The sequence below is a fragment of the Pleuronectes platessa genome, chromosome 7 (assembly GCF_947347685.1).
Source record: "Pleuronectes platessa chromosome 7, fPlePla1.1, whole genome shotgun sequence".
In the NCBI taxonomy this organism is placed as follows: Eukaryota; Metazoa; Chordata; class Actinopteri; order Pleuronectiformes; family Pleuronectidae; genus Pleuronectes; species Pleuronectes platessa.
This window is the reverse complement of record NC_070632.1, coordinates 4,774,810-4,796,997: the sequence shown is the minus strand read 5'-3', so window position 1 is coordinate 4,796,997 and position 22,188 is coordinate 4,774,810. Positions and strand designations below refer to the sequence as shown.

Genomic DNA, 22,188 nt, shown 5'->3' with positions numbered 1-22,188 from the left:
ACTGCTTGTGCTTGACCAACACATCTTGTGTAAATTGTTGGAGTTGCACAAGTTTAAACTTCTGCAAATCTACTAAACAGTTGGAGAGAAGCTGCTACAGCTTCACTCTCATGGGATTCAGGCTTAAACAGCAGAGAAGTGCTGCATAGAGTATTAGAGCAATAACAGTAATAGAAGTGGGAATCGCAGAGTCACTCATGATACGATATAATGTGATTTGAAATGCATGGCCCTCAATAACAATAATGTCACGATTCAGCAATTCTGCAATGATAAATATATTTCTAGACGATCATATAGCGATTAATCATGATATCTGTCACACTAAATATTACAAAATGCCTCTAAATAGGTAAAGTGTAGGATGTGTGTATTTAATAACTGCAATTTGGAGTCAGTTTCACAGAGATTGACAAAAACTGAGATGAAACAATTCGCAAAGTGTACACAGTGCCTTACAAATGTATAAAATATAATATTGATAATCATATAGGATGACGATATATTGCCACATCAGTATGCTGTCCCATCTCAAACCAGTACCTCCAAATACAAGTTACATGTTTTTCTCCTTTGTATTGTAGATTTCAGTTATTTGTGGAGGAAGTGAACCAGTTAGCCAGAGGTGCAAACAAGCACAGCTGACATCAGAGCAGATTAACAGTGTAATCCATTCATTGGGTTTTCCTCACATGCTTTTGGCTTTGAAAAAAGGTTATTAACAGACCCATGCACATGCCTCAGAATGTGAAGAAATCCCAAGCCCGACAGCCCTGACTCGCCTTTTCACATTGTATATTCCTGCTGATTAACAATCTATTTCTTTCTGTGTGTGTCTGTGTGCAGCTACCTAGACAGCCTAGATCGGATTGGTGCGACGGACTACCAGCCGACAGAGCAGGACATCCTGAGGACCCGAGTGAAGACCACCGGCATCGTCGAGACACACTTTACCTTCAAAAACCTTCACTTCAGGTCACTATGAACTCTTACCACTGATGTTTTCATATTAGACTTCCCTCTCTTCTACAGTCACCAGCATCCAACCATCAGCCTGCTCCTCTATCCATGCATACAGTTGGAACTCCAGTCTGTAATTAAATACTTTGAACACGTGTCCATATTTATGGATGTCTGCCTTTTTTAATGAGATCTGATTCAATTAGAGCGAGGAGCTATGGGAACGATGACAGAGAGGAGGAGAGGCGTTATGGGAGGTTTGCCGGAAAGGAGAGAGAAAGCAAGGAGAAAAGACGGGAGGCGTCTTGTCCCGACCTCTAATTTAATTAACATATATATCTGCCGCTGGTGTGTGCGTACAGAGCGGCACACTGAGCGGGGAAATGAATCAAATGTTGACACGATTCCTCTGCATGGATGCACCGTTACACTTTGCAACTTGATATTTGTTTCACTTTCCCTCTCATTTTTTGTGTCTTTCTCATTCATACACACATTTCATCTTAAAGATGCAGATATACAGATGTTAGTTCTACTAAATGGTGCTTTCCACTGTTACGCTCGCAGGTGAGTAGGCAGGGAGCTGCGTGTGTTTTGTGTAAAAGTCTAAATATTCTTAGCTCAGTTGCTATTACTGGCAGTGAGGCCGTGTGTGGGAGACGACAGTGAACCTGTACTGAATCAGCCCCATCTGTTCTGAGCTCCACAAGATTACACATTTAACTGGAGGAAGACGTGAGATGAATTCAAAGGGAAAAGTCAAATCCAGCCTCAGACAGTTTATCTTGACGGTTTCCGCTCACCTGTTTTTCCTTGGATGGTCACAGGTCGAGCTTTGAGCCTCACCACCCGCTGATCTATGGCTCGTCCTGTCAGAGGAGACATGCAGTGTTTCCATCAGTCTCTCTTTGGGAATTGTAGTTCTTATCCAGATTAAATCACAAGGAGAATTGAGTAATTTTTATATTTTTTAATTCAAAACTCTGCAGCTCTGTTTGCCAGAACACACATCTGACTGCGGCCCATCCTGTTTTAAATTTGTTTGCTCTTCTGCACTTCATGCTGATGCACCAAATATTAATTTGTGCATCTAATCAGTTCCATTACAACAATAACATCTTTAACTACCCGGACAACAATTCTCCATTCAGCTCATCCCTTACCCACACAAATCAATGCTCTCATTAACCACACAGATCATTCAGTGACTTGACAGATCCGAGTTGAGAGGAATGCTACTGCAGCTCGTTGTCCCACATGAGTGAATCCATGTGATTAAACTGAGATTTCAAACTACCTTGAAAAATTTACACATCGATTTGTTTTGTACTTGACACAGGTGAGGACTCGAGTGCAAGACTCAGACACAAGATATATAAAGAGAGTCTTTACTGAAGACTTTAGCGAAGGGAGAAGGTCAAAAAACAAAACCTGCTCTTACACTCACAATAGATTACTTGTGTTGTGCAATGCAGCAGGCTGGCTGCTACATCAGAGATCTTTTGCAAATAGTTTTTTGGGATCATTATGAAACTGTGGCGAGACAAATCCGACTGCGGTCGTGCACCACAGTTTAGTTAATTAATGGGACATGCTTCTGTCTCATTCGAGGAAATAATGAGCACACACACAAGGGAGAGGAAATGTCTCATAAACACCCCAGTGATGCTCCTCATCAAAATACTTCAACTGCTCGTGCATCTCAAGAGTAAAGTATGATCGGATTGAAACAGACCGTGTCTAGTTTAAGAAAATGTTCATGTCCGAAATATGAATTCATGTCTGTGTCTGTGTGTCCATCAGGCTGTTTGATGTGGGAGGTCAGAGGTCAGAGAGGAAGAAGTGGATCCACTGTTTTGAGGATGTCACAGCTATCATTTTCTGTGTGGCGCTCAGCGGCTACGACCAGGTGCTGCATGAGGACGAGACCACGGTAAGGACATGTCTCCACACGTATGTCCTCTCTCCCTCTGTGGCTGTGTGTTCCTCTCACTGATGCTCTTTCTCTGTCGCTGTGGGTACAAATGACCCATTTACAGTCTAAATATTGGAACGCACCTTTTAAAAGACACTGAGTCAGAGTTGCACCGTGTCCAGGAGTCTTGTCGGCTTCAGGATGTGGGACAACTTCAGCAAATCCACTCTCAATACATTTTGACACAGGATTTATAAAACAATAGCAATGAAGAAAGACAGTGTTTGCTTGGTTTATGAAGAAGGAACATGTAACCTACTGTAAACTAACATTAGAAGCTTGAGACATGAGGAACGATGCTCTGATGAGTTGCTAAATAAATGACAGCATGAAAGTGTTTATATTTATATTCAAGTTTTACTTTATACAATGTTTTAAGAGGGACAAAACTTAAAGGCCAACTTATATGCTCTCTGTCTTTCTTATTTTACATCTTTCTGATTATCTGGTGTTATTTAACCAGGCTGCCACGTCAGCCTGTGGTTTATTTCATAATCCTACGGACTTTCCCTCTGGGTGTTTCCTATAAAAGGGATTATTGTATCTGTGAGTTATTTTTCTTTATGCAAAGCATTCGTCCACGTATTGAAGATGGAAAGAAAGCTCCCTTTGTGGCGAAGCATGCTTTACATAAATGGAAGGGCAGGTACAGTAACTTCTATATGAGGTTGCACGAAATGCAAATTATGTGCACTGAGACACGCAGTAGGTGTAAAAATTAATAATAGAGTATTTAAGACATTTTTACTGAACTTAAAACTTAAACATTTATTTATTTTAAGTGGTTTAATATGTGCACATTGAATTACAGGCAGTGTGTGAGTGCCAAAATGGCGGTGGAGAGGATAAAAGGAAAATGCGGCCCTGTTTGATATTTGGTTCAAATACATGTCTCTGAATGGTAAAACAGTGACAATGGTGTAGCTTGGTGTTTCCTCGACAAAAGGCCACGACCCACCGTGAGGCTTTAACAACGATGATGCCATGTAGTCGAAAAATAAATAAGCTGATTTGAATGCACGGTGCTCGCTGCTATTTATCAGCCTGGAGTGTTTCCTCTGAGGATTGCAGGCTGGAGCAAAAACATGTCCACTAGCTGCTCTATTTATGCAGATGTCTTCCAGCTTCCCTCTGTGCTGGGAGCAGCAGAGGAACGTCAGAAAGGGCGAGGAAATATTCATATAACACACACACACACACACACACACACACACACACACACAAACAGCCTCTAGTATTATGTGTGTTCCGTACACAGATGCCTCAACAAATCAGGCTGCACTGTAATGATAAATCCGGTTTAAATGAAGTGGCCAATTTAACATGGTAATATGATTTCAATCAGAAGGGACTCGTAAGCGGATTGAAGAGAAAATTTGAAGTAAGACTACATTTATTGTGCTTTAGGGGAAGTGGATCCCATGAAGTGGGTGCTTCAACATTAAGGATCCCCCCTGAGCCCAGACACGGGGCTCAGGAGGAGGAAGGGAGCGCTCGGCTGGGAGGTCTCCATGGGAGGGACATTTCTGATGAGAGAGTTTGATGGAGAGGAGGAGAGACGACTTTTACAGTTTGATGTCTTATAGGTGGTTGGTCAAACACATCAGGTTATGATTGGTTAAAGAGGAACGAGCTGATGGAGCTTAGAGATTCTCCTCAGCTCTAAATCCTCAACACAGCACAGCTAAAATACAACTGCAGGTCCAATCAAGATTTGTTTGTGATGCATTTAGATTCAAGAGTTAAAACTTTATTAAAACTGAAGTTTTTCCTTGTCGTTTCTTTTTTCGACGTTTTGATAGCAACTTGTTTCAGCTGCTTCCTCTCCAAACAGCCTAGTAAAGAGAAAAGCTACTCCGTGTTGTTTACTGTGGAGTTATTCATGTCTTTCAGCAAACCTTTTAGAATTCGTTCATCCAGCCACGCTGCCATTACACAACAACTCCATGGTTACAATGTTTGTAATATTTGTAACTCATCACAGGCAGCATGAGATCACTGGACACAATAACAGAGACAAGCTACTGGCCCCTAGTGAGGAGTCAAGGGGCCGTGAGTGAAGTGTCGTGTGCCAGATTCTCCAGATCCCATTGCTTCTGACCCGCTCTGACATTGAGGTGTTAGCAGTGAGGCTACGTCCCTGTGTGCATTTAGACTTTAAAACGTCCTTTTTCCAGACTGCCACGATTCCCTCCCAGCATCAAAACAGTGTCTCTGATTCTGATTCTGATTGTGTGTGCACCCGGAAAAGAAAAATATCAACAAACAAACAAAATGTAGCACGAATCCCGTAAACATCACGGATCTGTTGATTACATCAGAGAGACTTTGTTTTGATCAACGATTATGTGTTATTATTGCTAAAGAGTGTGGGAGTTAAATTAGCAGGCAAATAACCAAATGTTTTTCAGTGAGCTCCCACGTTCCACCGTCGGTTCTACTACCAGACACGTCCATGGCAAGTGATTCAGAAAATTACAGGCACAGAAATATAGTCCACAGTCAGTCAGTGGATAGTCAGTCTCTCTAATGAGGGTGATAAAGTCGTACATTTATCCCTTTTGGGCAGTTCATTAAAGTCACTGATACGCCGTGAATTTAATTAGTGAAAACTTTTTCCCATAACACTTATCCTGTCTCGACAAGTGCTTGAAAAATGTAACGGTAGATTTTATTTCTATTGAAGCTCGAAATGTCCTCGTTCACAAGATGCTACACAGACAGTTCACAGTGTTGTTCAATGATCAAGTCGAATTCTAGGACAGAGTTGTCTCCCAACAGCTGAAGAACAACTGTTTCCTAACATTTCATGAAGTTTTAATATATTCCATGTTTCTGTTTTTGGGTTGAAAAATAATTCAAATGCTTCTATGACTTGTAAAAGATAAAACAGAAACCCTGTCAGATTTAAAAGGAGCCACAAAGAGGAGGCAGTGTTTTTCAGGATTTCTGTTGTCCTCATTTCGACGGGACAGTAAGGAAATAAAAGACCACTTCACTGGTCCTATGTTTAAGGTTTTATCTACATATACATCCGTGTGCTGTATGAAAACAATCCAGTGCCACACACCTGCCCTTCTCTCTATTCGTGAACTGCTTGCAATGTGTGTTTCTCTGGCTGTCCTCCTCTTGTTTCCCTCAATACACACTTGTTAACACACACACACACACAAACACACACACTCACACTCACGCAGACTGTCTCTGAGATGATAGCTGCTCTCGGTGAACACTGTCTTCCTGCCTCCTTGGGGGTGAGTGGGCGGTCTGGGTGGGTGGGCCCCTCCCTCCTTGCATTTTCGGTTCCTGCTCTAAGCTCCGCCCTGCAGCATCTCTGGCTCCTTCTGCTCCTCCTGTCACTCTCGCCATCGACTGTCCTCTCTAACCAATCAGCAGTCAGATCTTCTGCAGATGCTCCGCGCACAGACAGGTATGAAACCTCCTGATAGGTTGATGCACTCACTGAGAGTTGAAAGCAGTGACTCACTGTGTTAGTGAAGCAAAGACTTGAACCAGTGTGTGTGTGTGTGAGCTTTGTTGTCAATGTTCTTCATGACTATTTCTATCTTTCTTCTAAACACTATTTAAAACCTGTAGATCACTGTTAACTCTCAAACCTCCTCTCTTCTTTCTTGTGAGAGACTGTTTTTCCTCAATCTGCAGTGATTTGCGTCGTATTTTCTCACTAATCCGATTGGTTGATGGGTCAATCCTCTATTCTGCACTGGTGACTGGGGCTTCATGACTAGTGAGAAACTGCTTTCAACTCGTTCTTTAAACAAATCTACTGTCTTCATCTGGCGCCTCAGGCCCTGTGACCAGGTCTCTTGATTGATGTGGGGTTCCTTTTGCATGAGCATTAAAAACTAATGTGAACAAACAAAGCACTGTAGAAGTCCTAATAATTTAATCTAGAGAAAACATTATCCACGGATATGAATTAGGGCCTAATGATGGTAAACATATACTTCTAATTTTAACTCGCTTTTTTATATAATAATAATGATGCTTTGTAACATTTTTAGCTGCAGAATTCAACAAATATAATCAATTATGTGCCTTATATTTTATTTTATTAGGGTATTTATTCTTAAGCAACTCTGTGGAGTTTTTTGTAAACTGTACTTTTTAAATGTTATATACATTTTACATTTATGTGTATCTGGCCAAAAAAATAGTTTAGCTCAATTTCCAGCCTTATAGAGAAACTTTAAATTTGAACGAGCTTTACTGAGGTTTCGTCTTTTTCTTTTCCTCCTGTATTGGCGCACTGCTGCGTCTTCAAAAGATTGTGGCTTCCTTTCTGCAGTTGACGAAACAAATGTTTGTTTCATCATTCCCTTGTGCATATGCTGCTGGACCATGGGATACAAACCATGTGATGCAGACAATGCAGGGAACTTCTCTTCAAAACCTTGCTCTGCAGTGCCCCCTGTGGTCAAAAAAACTCCACATGGTACCGTTTAGTGATCACTTACTCGGTGTACCACAGTTAGCTAACCGTAGCTCGCGGCTAACAAGCTAAACGTGCATGGCTTTGTTTAACTGATTGGCTGTAATAAGCTTTCTAATGATTTCTGTTACTGATGTGATCGTAGACACACACACACGCATACATACACACACACACTTAATGCACAGCAGCAAACCACCATAGACAAGAGGAAGTCCTCAGTACCTCTGTTCTGCTTTTTTGTTTTTATTTTTCACACTTCCTCTTCGTGTTTCGATGACGTGTGTATGTGGTTTGTCTGTTCCCGGCGTCCTCTGAGCACATTTACATTTCATTCAAATACACATTTATTTATGGACATGTCCCAATATATGTCTGCCCATTGAACTGGAGCTAATGTCTCTCCCACAGAACCGCATGCATGAGTCTCTGAAGCTGTTTGATTCCATCTGTAACAACAAGTGGTTTGATGACACGTCCATCATCCTCTTCCTGAACAAGAAGGACATCTTTGAAAGCAAGATCACCAAGTCGCCACTGTCCATCTGCTTCCCTGAATACAGTGGTATGTAACCATGTTCTTCATTCATATATACTGTAAAGTTAAATGAACACTAGGAGGCACTGTGGCCACTGAGGTGAAGCACGTTCAACCCGGTATTATGGAGAAATCACAATGTTGAAAGTTCTGGTTACTTCCAGAGATTATCTCTGTGACCTGTGGATAGAACTGAACAATACACACCTTAAGATACCTCATAATAAACCAGTTGGTTAAATGAACTGGGTACATGGTGACTTTCACTCATTTATTAAGTCTTAAGTCCTGTCCTTTATCTTATCTGAAGAGTTCTCTCTCATTTTAAAGTAAACTTCTCCTCATCAACTTAGTGAACTAGTTAATAAAACAGTTGAAGTTGTACAGTATGCATAAAGCTTTGAGATTAAATGGAGGCCAAGACAAAGAGACCGGATAGTTACCATAAGATTAAAAGGCTGAGCAGATTGAGGCTGAGAATGTGGAACAAAACCAAGATGAGTCATATAATTCAAAGTGAGCTGGTGAATGAAATCAGGGCTGTTACCAGGGGTCCAAGACGACACACAAAGACGAGTGTGAGAGAGACAAGAGCAACTGAGAGACACCGGGAAAAATATAAACAGCTCACAACTGCTAGATGGTGAGAGATCAAAACAGCAAGAGTGTGAGAAAAGCAAAATTAGAATTCAGAGCCTGTTTCCTCTCATCTGCTCGTCTGCTCTTCATCCTTCTACGCAGCCCTCACTAGTCAGATTCTTGATGATTTTTGAATACTATAATAAATGAATCCATTAAATGTGAAACACCCATTAGAGTTGATGAAAATGCAAATGATTACTTCATCAAATGAAATTCCACATCCATATGTATGAACTTATGACGCGATGGATGGAAGTACATTATTTTAAGTATATATTTCACTCCCTATCAGCTTCCATAGCGTTGCCCATGTTTTATGTTTGAAAGTTTGGCGAGCAGCGGGCACGCCTCAGCAGATTGTGTGCTGAGCCTGAAAGTCAAAAGTTGTGTTTTTTTTTTAAATATCAGAAGCAGCGTTCCAGCCTGAACCTAATCCCCGCTCTCTGTCTTCTCTGTCCTCAGGACCTGACACTTACGAGGACGGAATAGCCCACATCAAGTCTCAGTACGAGAGCAAGAACAAGTCGACCAAGAAAGACGTCTACTCCCACGTGACCTGCGCCACCGACACCAACAACATCCAGTTTGTCTTTGACGCTGTCACTGATGTCATCATAGCCAATAACCTGCGGGGCTGTGGCCTTTACTGAGGATGCTGTTAAATGTTAGTCACAGGGTGTTGGACGAGGTTTTAGCCATGTAGGTGTCACGAGGGTAAATACTTGTGCTGCCTACGTGGTTGAAATCATATGGTTATGTGGCTTCTGTCTGTGATGCTATCATGTGACAAGAAGTCAAATATGGGGGTTTTATCGTACAACTTACCCACACGGCTGATCATTGCTTCAACTTGACTTTTAATTATTGATTTCGACTGGTTGGTTGAGACTTCTTTTAACCTAGTTGTCTTTTTTTGATTCCTTGTGTCGGCTCCTGAAGAGGAACCGGCAGCAGCATCCAGTAACACTGTTCTTTGTGTGTTCGTGCGTCTAAATGCCAAATGTGCTGCTCGTGTGCTCCAGCAATCTTACACAATACCCACAGTAAACTCTTGAGGGACACAAGGTTCCTGAGATGAATTTGTACATACACAAAAGTGCCTTAATCATAGAAGTGGACTGACTGCAGCTCAAGTGCATCCCTCTTAGCGTTATCCTCCAAAATGATAAAGTGGGAATCCCTCTCCTCCCACCCTGAACTATTTCCTATTGCTTGAATTGTTATATACCACAGACACGTGCCTTAGTCCATTGAAAGTCGGATTTACAACTGCTCTAAACTATGTCCTGCAGTGAGTCCCATTCAAAGTCAAACTTATCACCATTTTTGTTCAGAAAACACTTATAACTGGATTGTGCCCAGCAAACCAAGAACACTGTCAGATGCTTCATCATCTCAAACTTCATGGCCCTGTGGTTCGAGGCCATATGTTATCACTGCAAAGTCCCCATTTTGATTCCCTTGCATTTCATTCCCCTCTTGCTCTCTCTCTCTTCCTGTGTTTCTGGAAAACGTGGACTTGTGCCATGTTGTGATATTTGATATTTATTCTGAGGAGGATCCTGCTCGGTTTGTTAACGACTGTTGCACTTCGCCTTCGTGCTTCAAACCATGGAGCTTCACCTAAGTACCTTCGTGCAAACAAGAATATAAAACACATGATGAACTCAATTATAACGGATAAATACAGATAAGACAGACAAGTGGTTCATAGACATATTACATAATTTTTCAGTTTACAAAATTGTTTATCTGCCTCGTATAAACTACACAGCCAGAGTTTATACAGTAGAAGTGAATAGTGTTATTTCCAGTCAGTGTTTTAATCCAAATGCCATAAGGTTGAACTGTTGATGCTTTTCACTGTTAGTGAAATTGTGCTTTTGATTGGACCTAGAAAACCCAATGGACGTGTTCTCGTTTGTTTGTTGTTGTTTTTATTTTTACATATCTTCAATTTATTGTTTGCGAGGAAGTCGCTATTCGTGTGAGGAGGAGGAAGAGGAGGAGGAGGAGGAGGCTGCCGTCATCCTTCATCCCCTCTGGTCATATTTTAGGATTGACTCTCCCGCCTCTCGTTTTGCAGATTGCCTGGATCCACTATAAATATCACTTTTTACGAAGAAGTACCAGAGCCAGTGTGCTGACTCAACCAGACAACTCCCAGATATTGCTTCAATGGAAGCATTGATTTTAAATCGTCCCCAGGGCCAGATCCATTGTGTCGGGCTGCACAGTGTAACATCCCTCTTGTCCACCACGCCGCCCTAATAAGCCAGCAGTGAGCTTTGAAAGATGGTGCTGGTGAGCACACACAGTCCTGTGGGATACGAATGTCAAACCTTGTGACTGTAGTCTGAGCCGTGATGTTTCACGGGTTTTGCAGAATGAGTTTCCTTTCTGGTGGCGCCCAGAGCTGCCGAGGGATTGAGGTCTGATGCAGCGCTCAGCTTAGGTGAACTGGAAATTGATGCGTGTTGTTTTTAGGGACGGTTTGAATTTTGAGCCGGAGAGATGCACCTCGAAAACATAATGGACTCCTCCCTCCTCTCTGTTCTCAGCAGAAGTTTACAGCGTCACATATTAACTGAGCTCGGTTGCTTTATTTATTCATGAGCAAGGCATTTATTCCACCCTCCTCTCTCCAAACTCAGAACAGCGAGATCGTGTCACCTCCCTCCGCTCGGGGCTGCCATCTTATCTCTAATCAGGTAGATGATGTCATCAGCTCTCCCTCACACATCTGTGCCAACGTTTTCTAACTAGATACCTAAGGCAACATCCTGTGTGTGTGTGTGTGTGTGTGTGTGTGTGTGTGTGTGTGTGTGTGTGTGTGTGTGTGTGTGTGTGTGTGTGTGTGTGTGTGTGTGTGTGTGTGTGTGTGTGTGTGTGTGTGTGTGTCTGTCTGTTACCTTCATGTGTGTGTTGATTTAGGAAAGGTATGTGTGCGTGCGTTTATGCTCATGATGTTGCGTAAGAGACAACATCAGCCCATGGGTGTTGCGCTGGAGCCAGTATCTGTGGATTAATTACCCAGAAGGCACCTGTCTACCCTTTCCACACACATGCACACACGCACACGCAAAGGCACTGAAGACACAAACACACCCTTGGGACTCTCCAAATGTCACAACACCTTCCTTGGCAGCACCAGATAATACCACCGCACTCAGCCAAGGAGCCTCAGATGTTTCCAGGTTCTTTTGCCAAACAAGACGTCTGCTGCCTCTTGTGCTGCGAGTTGAGTTGATCATCATCTCCTCTGTCTCATTACATCCACTACGTGTGAGATCAGCTTTTGCTGTTTGATTGTTGATGTCAGGACGACAGGATGTGAAATATGCATAAAGTGTTGGGCCTGACATTAATGCAGAAAAGATGAAAGCAGTTTCGAGCGCTTCACTTTCACTTCTCACTCCTGTCGGTGGCTAGATCGTGTTTAGAAGCTTCTCTCCTGTTTTAATGCATGAGTGTGCACAAGTTCGCTTTTTGTTGTCACTTGCGTAGATTTCAAATATATAATTCACATGTTTCAACGAGCGTCTGTTACTTGTTTCAAATTGTTAATTGTACTTTAGTAGCGCAGGATAATTACACCATTCAGGATTAGTTGTTGCCTCACATGATGGAGGCAAAGATGCTCCTGGAGACGTTTCTGTTGTAATTAAATCAGGACGCTTCATGCCCCAGAGCCTAAAGGGCGGGCAGCGGGCACCGGTAGACACAAGCTGTGGAACAACCCGCTGGTGAAATTTCCATCCACACCAACTTAGCAGGCTCCTGTTCACATTTAGGTGATTTATTTGCCCTCAGGGTGGAAACAGCAGCTCTCTGCTCGGCTTCTTTCCTGCCTGTGTCGACCTCAGTGCACAGGTAGAGGTGAATCTACAGCCGGTATTCTGCTGTACAGATTCTTCAGTGGTTTACTCATTCATTTGGAGTACTATCAGATGTATTTAAAATATGTAAGATCACGTTCTATTCGGTAAAAATCAGTTCTGTCTCCGTCCTTTCAGCAAGACTCTTTCTCCATTTCATTTTATACAGCATTGCAGTCGCCTTGAAACCATTTAAAATGCAGGTTTCAAGCAATTCAACACAAAGTGAGCATAATGTGATTATTTTACCATTGAAGAAAAGCCATTAACATTATGTAAAAATCCAGTCTCTCAATTGTATATTGAATTTCCGGTGTGGACTGCATCTCATCTAGAGAACAACGTTATCACAGCAGGGACACGCTGGTGATGTTGTGGCCTTACTCATTTTAAAGAACACATTAAAGGCCCAGTCTCCTTGAGAGTGGTTCAGCATAATTGATCTGCTCATTTTCAAAGAGGTGGCTCAGGAAAGAGATTTATTGACTGTTTGGTTAACTACACATTGACCAGGGAAGAGCATCCATCCAATAACACGTCGTCAAGGGGGCAAACAATGAGCTCTTAAATCTAGCCGGCAAATAGAAGTTGTGTTTGACACTTATCTAATCTGGAGCTAGAAGTACCTTGAGTTTAAACCTCCGCCAACCGTCCCCTTTAAATTCAGTCTGGCTGCACCACATTTTACTCATGTTAAAACTTAACCTCCTTGGTGAAGCTAGGATCGCTTCCTCCATTTTGGCTCTGCACGGTCAGCAGTGGCAGGGCGGGGGGGCTGTTGGTCAATAAGGTGAAGTTGTGCGTCGCAGTTCAACAAGTTTTATTTGAGACAAAACTTCAGGTCTACTAACTATAGCAGATCCATTGGAATGAATCAGTTTTGCAGCAGAGTTTTGTTTCTTCACAGAAACTGTCACTTGTGAGGTGATGCATGCAAATTAACAGTAACAATGAAATGGACTGAAACCAATTTAACAAAAGTTTATAGGACTCAAGCGCAGAGAGGAGAGTGAAACGTCGTGCTCTGTTTGAGCTTCAACCAACTGAGCTCAGTGATACAAATCAAAGGAGAGAGGTGTGAACCTTCACACCTCAAACATGTCTCATCTCACATATGATTCTTCTTTGAGTCTTTGCTTCTTAGGAGGAAACGTCCTCACTTTCCCTCTCTGACCCGCTCTGCTCTCCTCTGTCTGCAACACTGACGCTCCAAAGCTAGTAGTGGTTTATAGGGTGAAGACAGGATTGATACTTCCACAGTGTGTGTTTGTGTTTGTGTGTCTGTGTGTGTGCTTTTCACATCCCGTCCCTGCTCCTGATGAAGGACTAATAAACCCCCAAACAACCAGTGGGAAATCACGTCAACAGCCGAGGCCAAGAGGACAGTGGGTAATGTGGTTTATGTCTCGCTTCGGCCCCAACAAGAAATCCTGAGTTTCCCCGTATGAAAGGAGAGATTTGTGGGTAATGTAGTCTGAGGCCATGTTACAGAGGGTTTATGGGCCACACAGTTTCTTTCCCAGTGGCTGCCTGTGGTGTGGATGATAACCCCGCAGGTCCTTTCAGGTAACACAGGTCCTGTGGTGTCTGGGCTGCAGCTGCTGATCCAGATGAGACGCCTGCACCTGCTAGCTATTAAAAACAAGTTGTTGAAATGTCACAACAGCCAAATGAAGAACCGGTCAGACTGAATAGTTACATTTCACCATATTGATTTAAAACAGTTTTTTTTTCTCTCTGCTGCCGTATTTATGCTTTCAAATTTAGAGATAAGAGTTTCGCCTGCAATTACTTTTGAGTCGTCTTTATAATGCGTTTAGTTCTGAGGCCGACAGGTGAACCGAGCACTTGAGCCTTTGTAAAGACTCCTGCTCTCCTGCTGGAGGTCAGAACGCCCGGCGAGCCCGGGTAGAAGCAAAGAGTCTGACCCGGTAGACGTCCTCACACTCGTGCTCTCACCGCTGCAGCTCTTTTCAGCTTCATCCGTCCGAACCAAACAACACCTGTCTATACTGTACAGATCACCTGAAGGCAAAATGTGTGTTTACTTGTATGTGTTCTATTGAGCAAGTGCTGTGTTTCACTGAGCACTGTGAGTTGAAATGTGTCTGCTGTATCTCCGTCACTGCTGTGATAATTTATTGAACGTTGTATTTATACGTAAAATAAAACGATAATAAAGGACCACGTGAATAACTCCATGTGTGCGATTACTTCCCTGTGGCCTATTTATTTATGTCTGTGTTTTCAATTGTTCACACAGCTGTGTTCAGTTGTGAAGATCGAGATTGTGTTGTGTTGATCTCTTTTCCTCTCGCCACAACGACAGCAGTCTTTTCTTATTCTTCCTTTTCGTCTTTATCGCACTGTTGTAAAAGTTTAAGAATGGTTGTAACTTTTTCCTCTTCTTTCCTCCTCTCTTTGTTTCATCATCCATCCGATTCATTTTTCTCTGTCCGTTCTTCACCTTCCCTCCCTCTCTTTCATTTCTCTTCACCCACTCGTTTCCTGCTCCCTTCTGCTTCCTCTTAAATTTTGTTTTTATTCTTTTTCCATCCCTTTCCTTTTTCCTTCCTTCCTCCCACGACAGAATCGCATGCACGAGTCCCTGATGCTGTTCGACTCCATCTGCAACAACAAGTTCTTCATCGACACCTCCATCATCCTCTTCCTCAACAAGAAGGATCTGTTTCTAGAGAAGATCAAGAAGTCTGCGCTCAGCATCTGCTTCCCCGAGTACACAGGTGAGAAGATTATACACATGCACTTAATTCTTTACATTTAATTTGGTGACACGTAAACAGGGAGAAAACTTGACAGGTGTAGAAAATGCATTTCCTTGGAAACACTGAATCCAATCACACGCGACCGAACGCACAGCTGATCCACAAACTGCTGATCGAGCAGACAGACGTGAACAAATTAGAAACGCTTAACAAAGAAACGGGTAAATCCATTTTAACAGCATTTTGATAAACTGAGGTTTACTAGATTGTTCAACTCCAGACTAGTGGACCACTTATCACCAAAGTAAGAGTTTAAAAGTGTAGTTGATTCAGTTTTAAGCGCATCATTTTATGTTTTGTTGGAAATTATGTTGTGAAATTTACTTTCAAGTCAATTTGATGAGATGATTGACACGACTGTGATGTCTGTAGCTTACCATAAACAGTGGAAGGCAGGCGAAACTGCTTTATATATCAACAGGTAACAAAATTAACCTACCAGCAGATCTGAAGGTCGCCAAATAAAATGTTGTGTCTCATTTCTATAACAACACATTTAAACGTGTAAAAAACAAAAAAATCCCCAAAACAAAATCTGATTCTGAGCGACAAAGGATCCAACGTGTGGATCTGTCTCAGGTCAACTTGTCCCAGAATTCATTGCACATCAGTGACGCAGCTAACAAGCCAGTCATGCTGGTGGTAGTAAGAGCGGTTCCACTTCTTAAGATGAGCTTTAAAACTGCCTGATAGACAACATCCAGATGCTGAGCTAACACCACACGGGCCGGAGGTAAAGTGAGGACCCCAGTTTAAATTACATCATTTAAAAGTATCAGTGAAGACCCCCCGTCATATCTAAATACGATCCCAGATGTGAGTAACGTGTGTAAACGCCCTGTCGTGTTCGTGGACACTGATTAACCTCGGGCTCGATACAGTAGATTAGTTAGTTTGAGCGAGCGCCACATTAACCGTCAGTGAGAAATAAAAACCACACTGAGGAACATGGCTCCTTTAATCCCAGTTTGTTTACAGCAATAAGTCAGTTTGATTTGTCCAGAGAGAGAGAGAGAGAGAGAGAGAGAGAGAGAGAGAGAGAGAGAGAGAGAGAGAGAGAGAGAGAGAGAGAGAGAGAGAGAGAGAGAGAGAGAGAGAGAGAGAGAGAGAGAGAGAGAGAGAGAGAGAGAGAGAGAGAGAGAGAGAGAGAGAGAGAGAGAGAACTGGATCCCAACAAGCAGGTGATTGAAATGTTCTCCCCGTGTGAAGAGCGTCTGCCACTGAGGTGAAGCCGCTCAGTCAAATGAGCGACGCACTGTACATGAAGATTAACTCCACCGCTCTGAAAAGGAAGAGGAGACGATGATGAACAGGGAGGAAAGAGGGAGGGGAGCTGCATGTGTGGCTGTGGGCAGAGGAAAGAAGGGATAGAAGGGAGGAGGAGAAGAGGAGACGGTCACGCTCGGTCAGCCATGAGGACGGGAGAGAGAGAGGAGATGCTGTCTCCTGTCGTACCTCTGAGCTGATCCCATTCTCCTCGGCTCTCATACTTCTCTTTGATAATCACAGTTGACTTAGTCTCTTCATCCCTCCTTCATCCTGTCCTCCGTTACCTTCCCATGTGAAGCATCCTGAAACGTGATGTGTTCAAACCCTCACATCTGGGGAACAGGAGCAAACTAACTAGGACATGGATTCTGTTTTTAATTACTCCACCTTTGTTTTGTGTATTCAAAAGATTAAACAGCTCAAAATTCTGAAGGAAACACTTCGTAAATAGTCCGATACCCCGCCCCCCCCCCCTCACCATATCACATGACACAAAGCCCGACATTTGCATAATATACAACTAAAGCCAGGTTTAATTTCTTAAAGGTATTCAGAGGTTTTTGCACTATTTAGCTACAGATTGCAAATATACTCAAAACTATATTCTCCGGTTTGGTGGGTGTGTCATAGCTGTGGCCCAATCAGCAGCGACATGTATGTAAACCTCTCCGGATAAAAACAATCCTAACGCTCTCCACAAATGTGTTTACATCATTTGAAGATGCTAAAAGCAGCTGTTCTGTACAGCATGTTAAATAGTTGACCAATCAGAACAGAGTGGCTCAGCTGGCCAATCAGAGCCGACTAGAGAAGGGTCTTAAAGAGATAGGAGCCAAGTGGTTGAGACGGAGGCTGAAAGAGGAGCTGCAGCAATGAACAGTTTGAGGAACTTGATGTGTTTTCTGAACATAAGGGCGTTTAAACCTTTTCAAGTAATATGAATATGATCAGAAGTATGAGTGTATTGTTACTTATTGTGTTGTGTTTGTCTGTTTTGTCTCCGTCCAGGACCCAACACCTACGACGACGCAGCAGCTTACATCCAGGCACAGTTCGAGAGCAAGAACCGCTCCCCGAACAAGGAGATCTACTGTCACATGACCTGCGCCACAGATACAGGAAACATCCAGGTGGTGTTTGACGCCGTGACCGACATCATCATCGCCAACAACCTCCGAGGGTGCGGCTTGTACTGAGCACGCCGGCGCCGCCATTGATATCCTCCCTCTTTGTCCCCTCCTCTCCCACGCCCCTTCCTGCCCCCCTCCTCCTCCTCCTCCTCCTCCTCCTCTTCTTCCTCTTCCTCTTCCTCCCTTTGACACTGCTCTGGAAATAATGATGATGATGACGATTCTGCTGATTATTTAAAGAAAATAGAACGAAAAATGCACCTAGGTACATATTAATAATGAGGATAATAAAAAAATAAAATAGGCATACGTATATATAAATATATATATATATATATATAATGTTTTTAGTTCTCGTCTCTTCTCCTCTCCCGCCCCCTCTGATTTTCTTTGGCCCGTCGCCAGCAAATTTTAGTTTTAGTAAAAAACACGAGACCCTGCAGCCTTGAAAACTTCTTGAACAAAGTCGATGAAAGCCTCCGCTCCTCCTCCCCCTCCTCCTCCTCTTCCTCTTTCTTTCTTTCTCCGCTGTGTCTTTTATCGGTAACAAAACAAAACCTGTGCTTTTTTTTTTCTTCGCATCTTTTTTATTATTACTATGAATATGACTTCTGTTTTTATTTTTGTTGATCGTGTGTATATTTATTACATGAGTGTCGGTCTGAACACTGATTTGTATTCACATTTTGCCTCACCTGACACCTTCTTCTCGTGTGTTATTTTGTTGCCATAGTAGTGATTATATAATAACAAGTTTTGCTGGAATCTGTGAAAATATCGATCGCACTAAAAAAGAATACAAAATTTAAAAAAAACAGACAGGTCGGCCAAAACCTTAAAAACAACTTGTGAGACCTGCTGGAAACTGACAACGCTGTGTTTTAGTCTTTTGTTTACATACGCCGAGACATTTTAAGATGTTTGCTGTCGATTACTTTCTTTTTTTAAATTTTTGAGTAACTTGTATTATTTGACTTCCTTCTTCCGAGACCCGGTTTTCATCGACAGGAAGTGAGGCTTCCTGTTTCCCGAACCCGGCCTTAGCCATTGGCCGAGCTTCAGCCGAGGCTGATCCCGAAAGCCAATAGGAAATGTGCTAAATGTCCGATCAGTGCCATGTAACAGAGGTACTGTTCTGTAGATAGCTACGCTTTTAGAAGCAAGTACACGATGTTATAACTCTACCTTCCTCACTGTTATAACCTTTAGACCCACTAACATTCAACATGTAAGAAAACTCACTCCTGGTTTGATATTGATTGATTAATTTATTAATTTATTTATTGATTGATTGCCTGTCCGACACATGACCCGATCTGTCTGCCTTCTCTCTCTCTTTATTTACCCTCCACCTCCAACTCCACCTCCTCCACCCCCTCACCTCCTCCACGCCTTTACCTCTCCTCACATCCATCCATCCCTTTCAGTTCTGGCCTTCTTTCCGCATGGCACCCTGGCGCCCAGATTTAGGGTTAAAAGGCCCCCCCCAGCGTTTCTGCCCTGGCCCTTCTCTCCCCCCCCCTCCCTCTGCTCCTCACACAGACAGCATGAGATACTCAAGCCTTTGTATAAAGAGACCAGTATATTAAAAAAACTCAACAACAAAAAATCTATACTGTTCAGATAATAACTTCAGAAAATCTTTTAAGAAAAATTGCAAAAGATTAATAAAAAAGATGGGTAAAAAAAAGAACTAAGAATAGCAACTTAACAAATGAGGGGATTGGTTCCTGAATTTAAAGGGGCGGGCTCAATTGTAAAAAATAAAATTTAAAAAAGGAGTCGTAGTTTGGACGTGTAGAAAAGTCACGTTTGGAAGATTGAAGGAGTTTAGATTTTGTGACACGTAGGATTTTAAGTTTATTACTAAAATAATTGATGAAAACCAGTGAACGTGGGAAATCACACGATGTCCACGACCACGATCATGATCCCTTGTTCTTTTTGTCTGTTTCTCTGCTTTTAATTAATTAACACGATGTTTTGACGTCGAGCCGATTTGATCTCAGACCCTGTGTTGTTGTAACCGCCCCCCCGCCCCGCCCTGCCCCAGCCCCTCTGACCGTTTTGCCTGTTTCCCTGCATTCGAACCACGTCCTCACTTTTAGCCTGACTCAGAACGATTAAATATAAAACTATAACAATATCTATTTTTTATTATTTCAGGAGAAGAAAAAAAAAAACTAATAATAACAAACCACGGTTTTTCGGGGGGGGGGGGGGGGGGGGGGGAGCACGTTTCTCGCTGCGTTCGCCTGTAGGGACGTCGCATGTTCACACATCGATGCTGTATAAAGTCATGCTCCTTTCTTCTTCTACTTCTTCTTCTTCTTCTTCTTCTCTGTCTCTTTTCAGTTCGACACACGACTTCCAGGTCTACAATGAAAAGCACAGCTCTCTCTCTCTCACACACACAAACACACACACTTACTCGTACTCACTCACACACACACACACACCCAATAAGTAGATTTGGACATTTGTTATCTACTCATTCCTGATCTATGTTCCCCCCCTCCTCGATCTCTCCATCCATCTATCTATATAAACCACTCTTTCTTGATTTCTAGTTTTTAAAAGAGAAAAACAACTGTGTATAATGACATGATATACCTGTTTCTGTTCCTTTGATCTTCATTCTTTTTTATTTCACCTCCTCTAATGTTCCGTTCTCTACCCAGTGAATGCTTTCTTATGTGCAGCTTTCTCTCTCTCTCTTATTCTCTCTCTTATTCTCTCTCTTTCTCTCTCCCTCTCTACTCCTCTTTAGTGAATGGTTGTTATTTCATGTGGGATGTCCGTGCTGGAAAAACCAATCGAATGTAGTGTTTACATTAAAAAGCCACTGTTTTCATGACTACAAAAAGCGACCTCTTCTTGTGTCTGTGTCCTTTAGCGTCAGTCGTGTGTCTGTGATTTCACCTTCGAGCTTCCGGCTCAGCTGGATCGAACGTGCAGAGCGTTCCCGGGCAGATGTTTGTGAAATCATCCAGTTTGAACAGAGAGTCTTGAGATATATGATCGTAAAGGTTTGTGTGTTCGAAGGCTTTTGAGGTTAAAAACACAGAATGAGGAGTAAGATCTGTAAAATGTGAACCTGCCCGGTGTCTGCTGGTGACGCAGATGCTTTATTTAACTGGAATGTCACTTTAACCTCTGCCAAGGACCAATGAAGTAGAAAATAATATAAAAAAGTCCTGAATCAGCCGCTTTGTCCAGATCCAAACCAAAGTGTATTTATTACCACACAGTGGCTGACAAAAGAGAATCCTTACAAAACCACATTTGAATCTGCTAGATCAAGATTTTTATATGGATTATGAGAAAGTAATGAAAATGTCGAAAGATGTCCCATTTCTCAAGTTACAGAAAATGATGACCAATTCCTGGTTCCACCCCAAAATGTAACTGGTTCTCGCTCGGCTCCTTTCGGATCATTCCACCAAATTGTGTGGAAGTCTGTTGTGTAGTTTTTGTGTATCCCTGTTGGCAAAGAAATACACACGGGTGAGAACAAAACCTCTTTGAAAGAAGTAACTGCAACTTTTAATACAGTAAAGTTGCTGTTTACATTTTTATTTAAAAGGTTCAGTGATTTGGAAAAGAGAGAGTTTCCTCTTTCATTCCCACTCGTCACCCTGACGTCATTAAAACCTGAGTTTATCTCCAATATTCAGCAGGAAACTTAAAAAAATACGAAGAATTCTCAAACGAACACATGAGAACAAATAGAACATGAAATATTGTTTTCCTTCTTTATTGTCACTGGGACATGTACCTGGACATTTCACTCGGCCGCTGACAGGAGCAACTTACTGGGACATTTGCATTCTCTTAGATTTCTAGAAAAATTCCAGGAAAATGTCCAGATTCAGTGCAGGAATGAAAACAGCTCATCTTTGACAGTGTGCTGCAAACACACACACACACACACACACTCACACACAAACACACTTCACATGGAGCCATGTCATTCATAAAGCAGAGGAGTCCTCCAGAGTGTATTTGAACTGTTCTACACGCACACACTGTCATGGCAGCTTGAATAGTAAGTGTGAGCTGTGGTGATCTGAGGCGGGAGAGGTTGTGGCAGACAGTTTTCATTCACACATGGAGAGAGAGGAGGAGGAGGAGGAGGCTTTCATCTTCACTGCTGCTGAGGCTGCGAGGAGGAGACTGGTTCACTGGGTTCAAGCTCCTCGCAGAGGGAGGACCAGCAGATGGAGAAACATCAGACACCCGAGGAAACATGGAGGCTGAGCACAGAAGAGCGATGGAGGAAGGGAACCTCTGTCTTATCAACCTGCTCCAGACTAATTGCTTTAATAAAATTATTCCATCTCCCTCCTTCACCTCCTCCTCCTCCTCCTCCTTCTCTCATAATTGTATATTTTTAAATCAGTGATTCTTCTCAGGGTCGACATGAGAGTTTCATAAACAAGACACGACACAGACAAAGTGTTGAGCTCAGTAAACATTTATCAATAAACTGCCCAATTATAATGTGTACTTATTTCTTTGAGTTACGTTTAGCATCATTATGATAATTCCATCCAC

General features: G+C 42.5%; 1 protein-coding gene across 3 annotated transcripts in view; it reads left to right on the top strand.

Moving 5' to 3' along the window:
* The window catches only part of gnao1a (guanine nucleotide binding protein (G protein), alpha activating activity polypeptide O, a), an 80,293-nt gene extending 60,592 nt beyond the window's left edge, over window positions 1-19,701 (top strand). The window contains exons 5-8 of one of the 3 annotated variants that reach the window (XM_053427661.1): window positions 847-975; window positions 2,764-2,893; window positions 15,037-15,190; window positions 17,510-19,701. In XM_053427661.1, the coding sequence (XP_053283636.1) occupies window positions 847-975; window positions 2,764-2,893; window positions 15,037-15,190; window positions 17,510-17,697 (601 nt within the window). In that variant the 3' untranslated portion in view covers window positions 17,698-19,701. Of the gene's footprint in view, window positions 1-846; window positions 976-2,763; window positions 2,894-7,799; window positions 7,954-9,030; window positions 14,644-15,036; window positions 15,191-17,509 lie in introns of those variants that run through there. The other 2 variants (XM_053427662.1, XM_053427660.1) reach the window with 2 other exon arrangements.
* The last annotated feature ends 2,487 nt before the right edge of the window (window positions 19,702-22,188 follow it).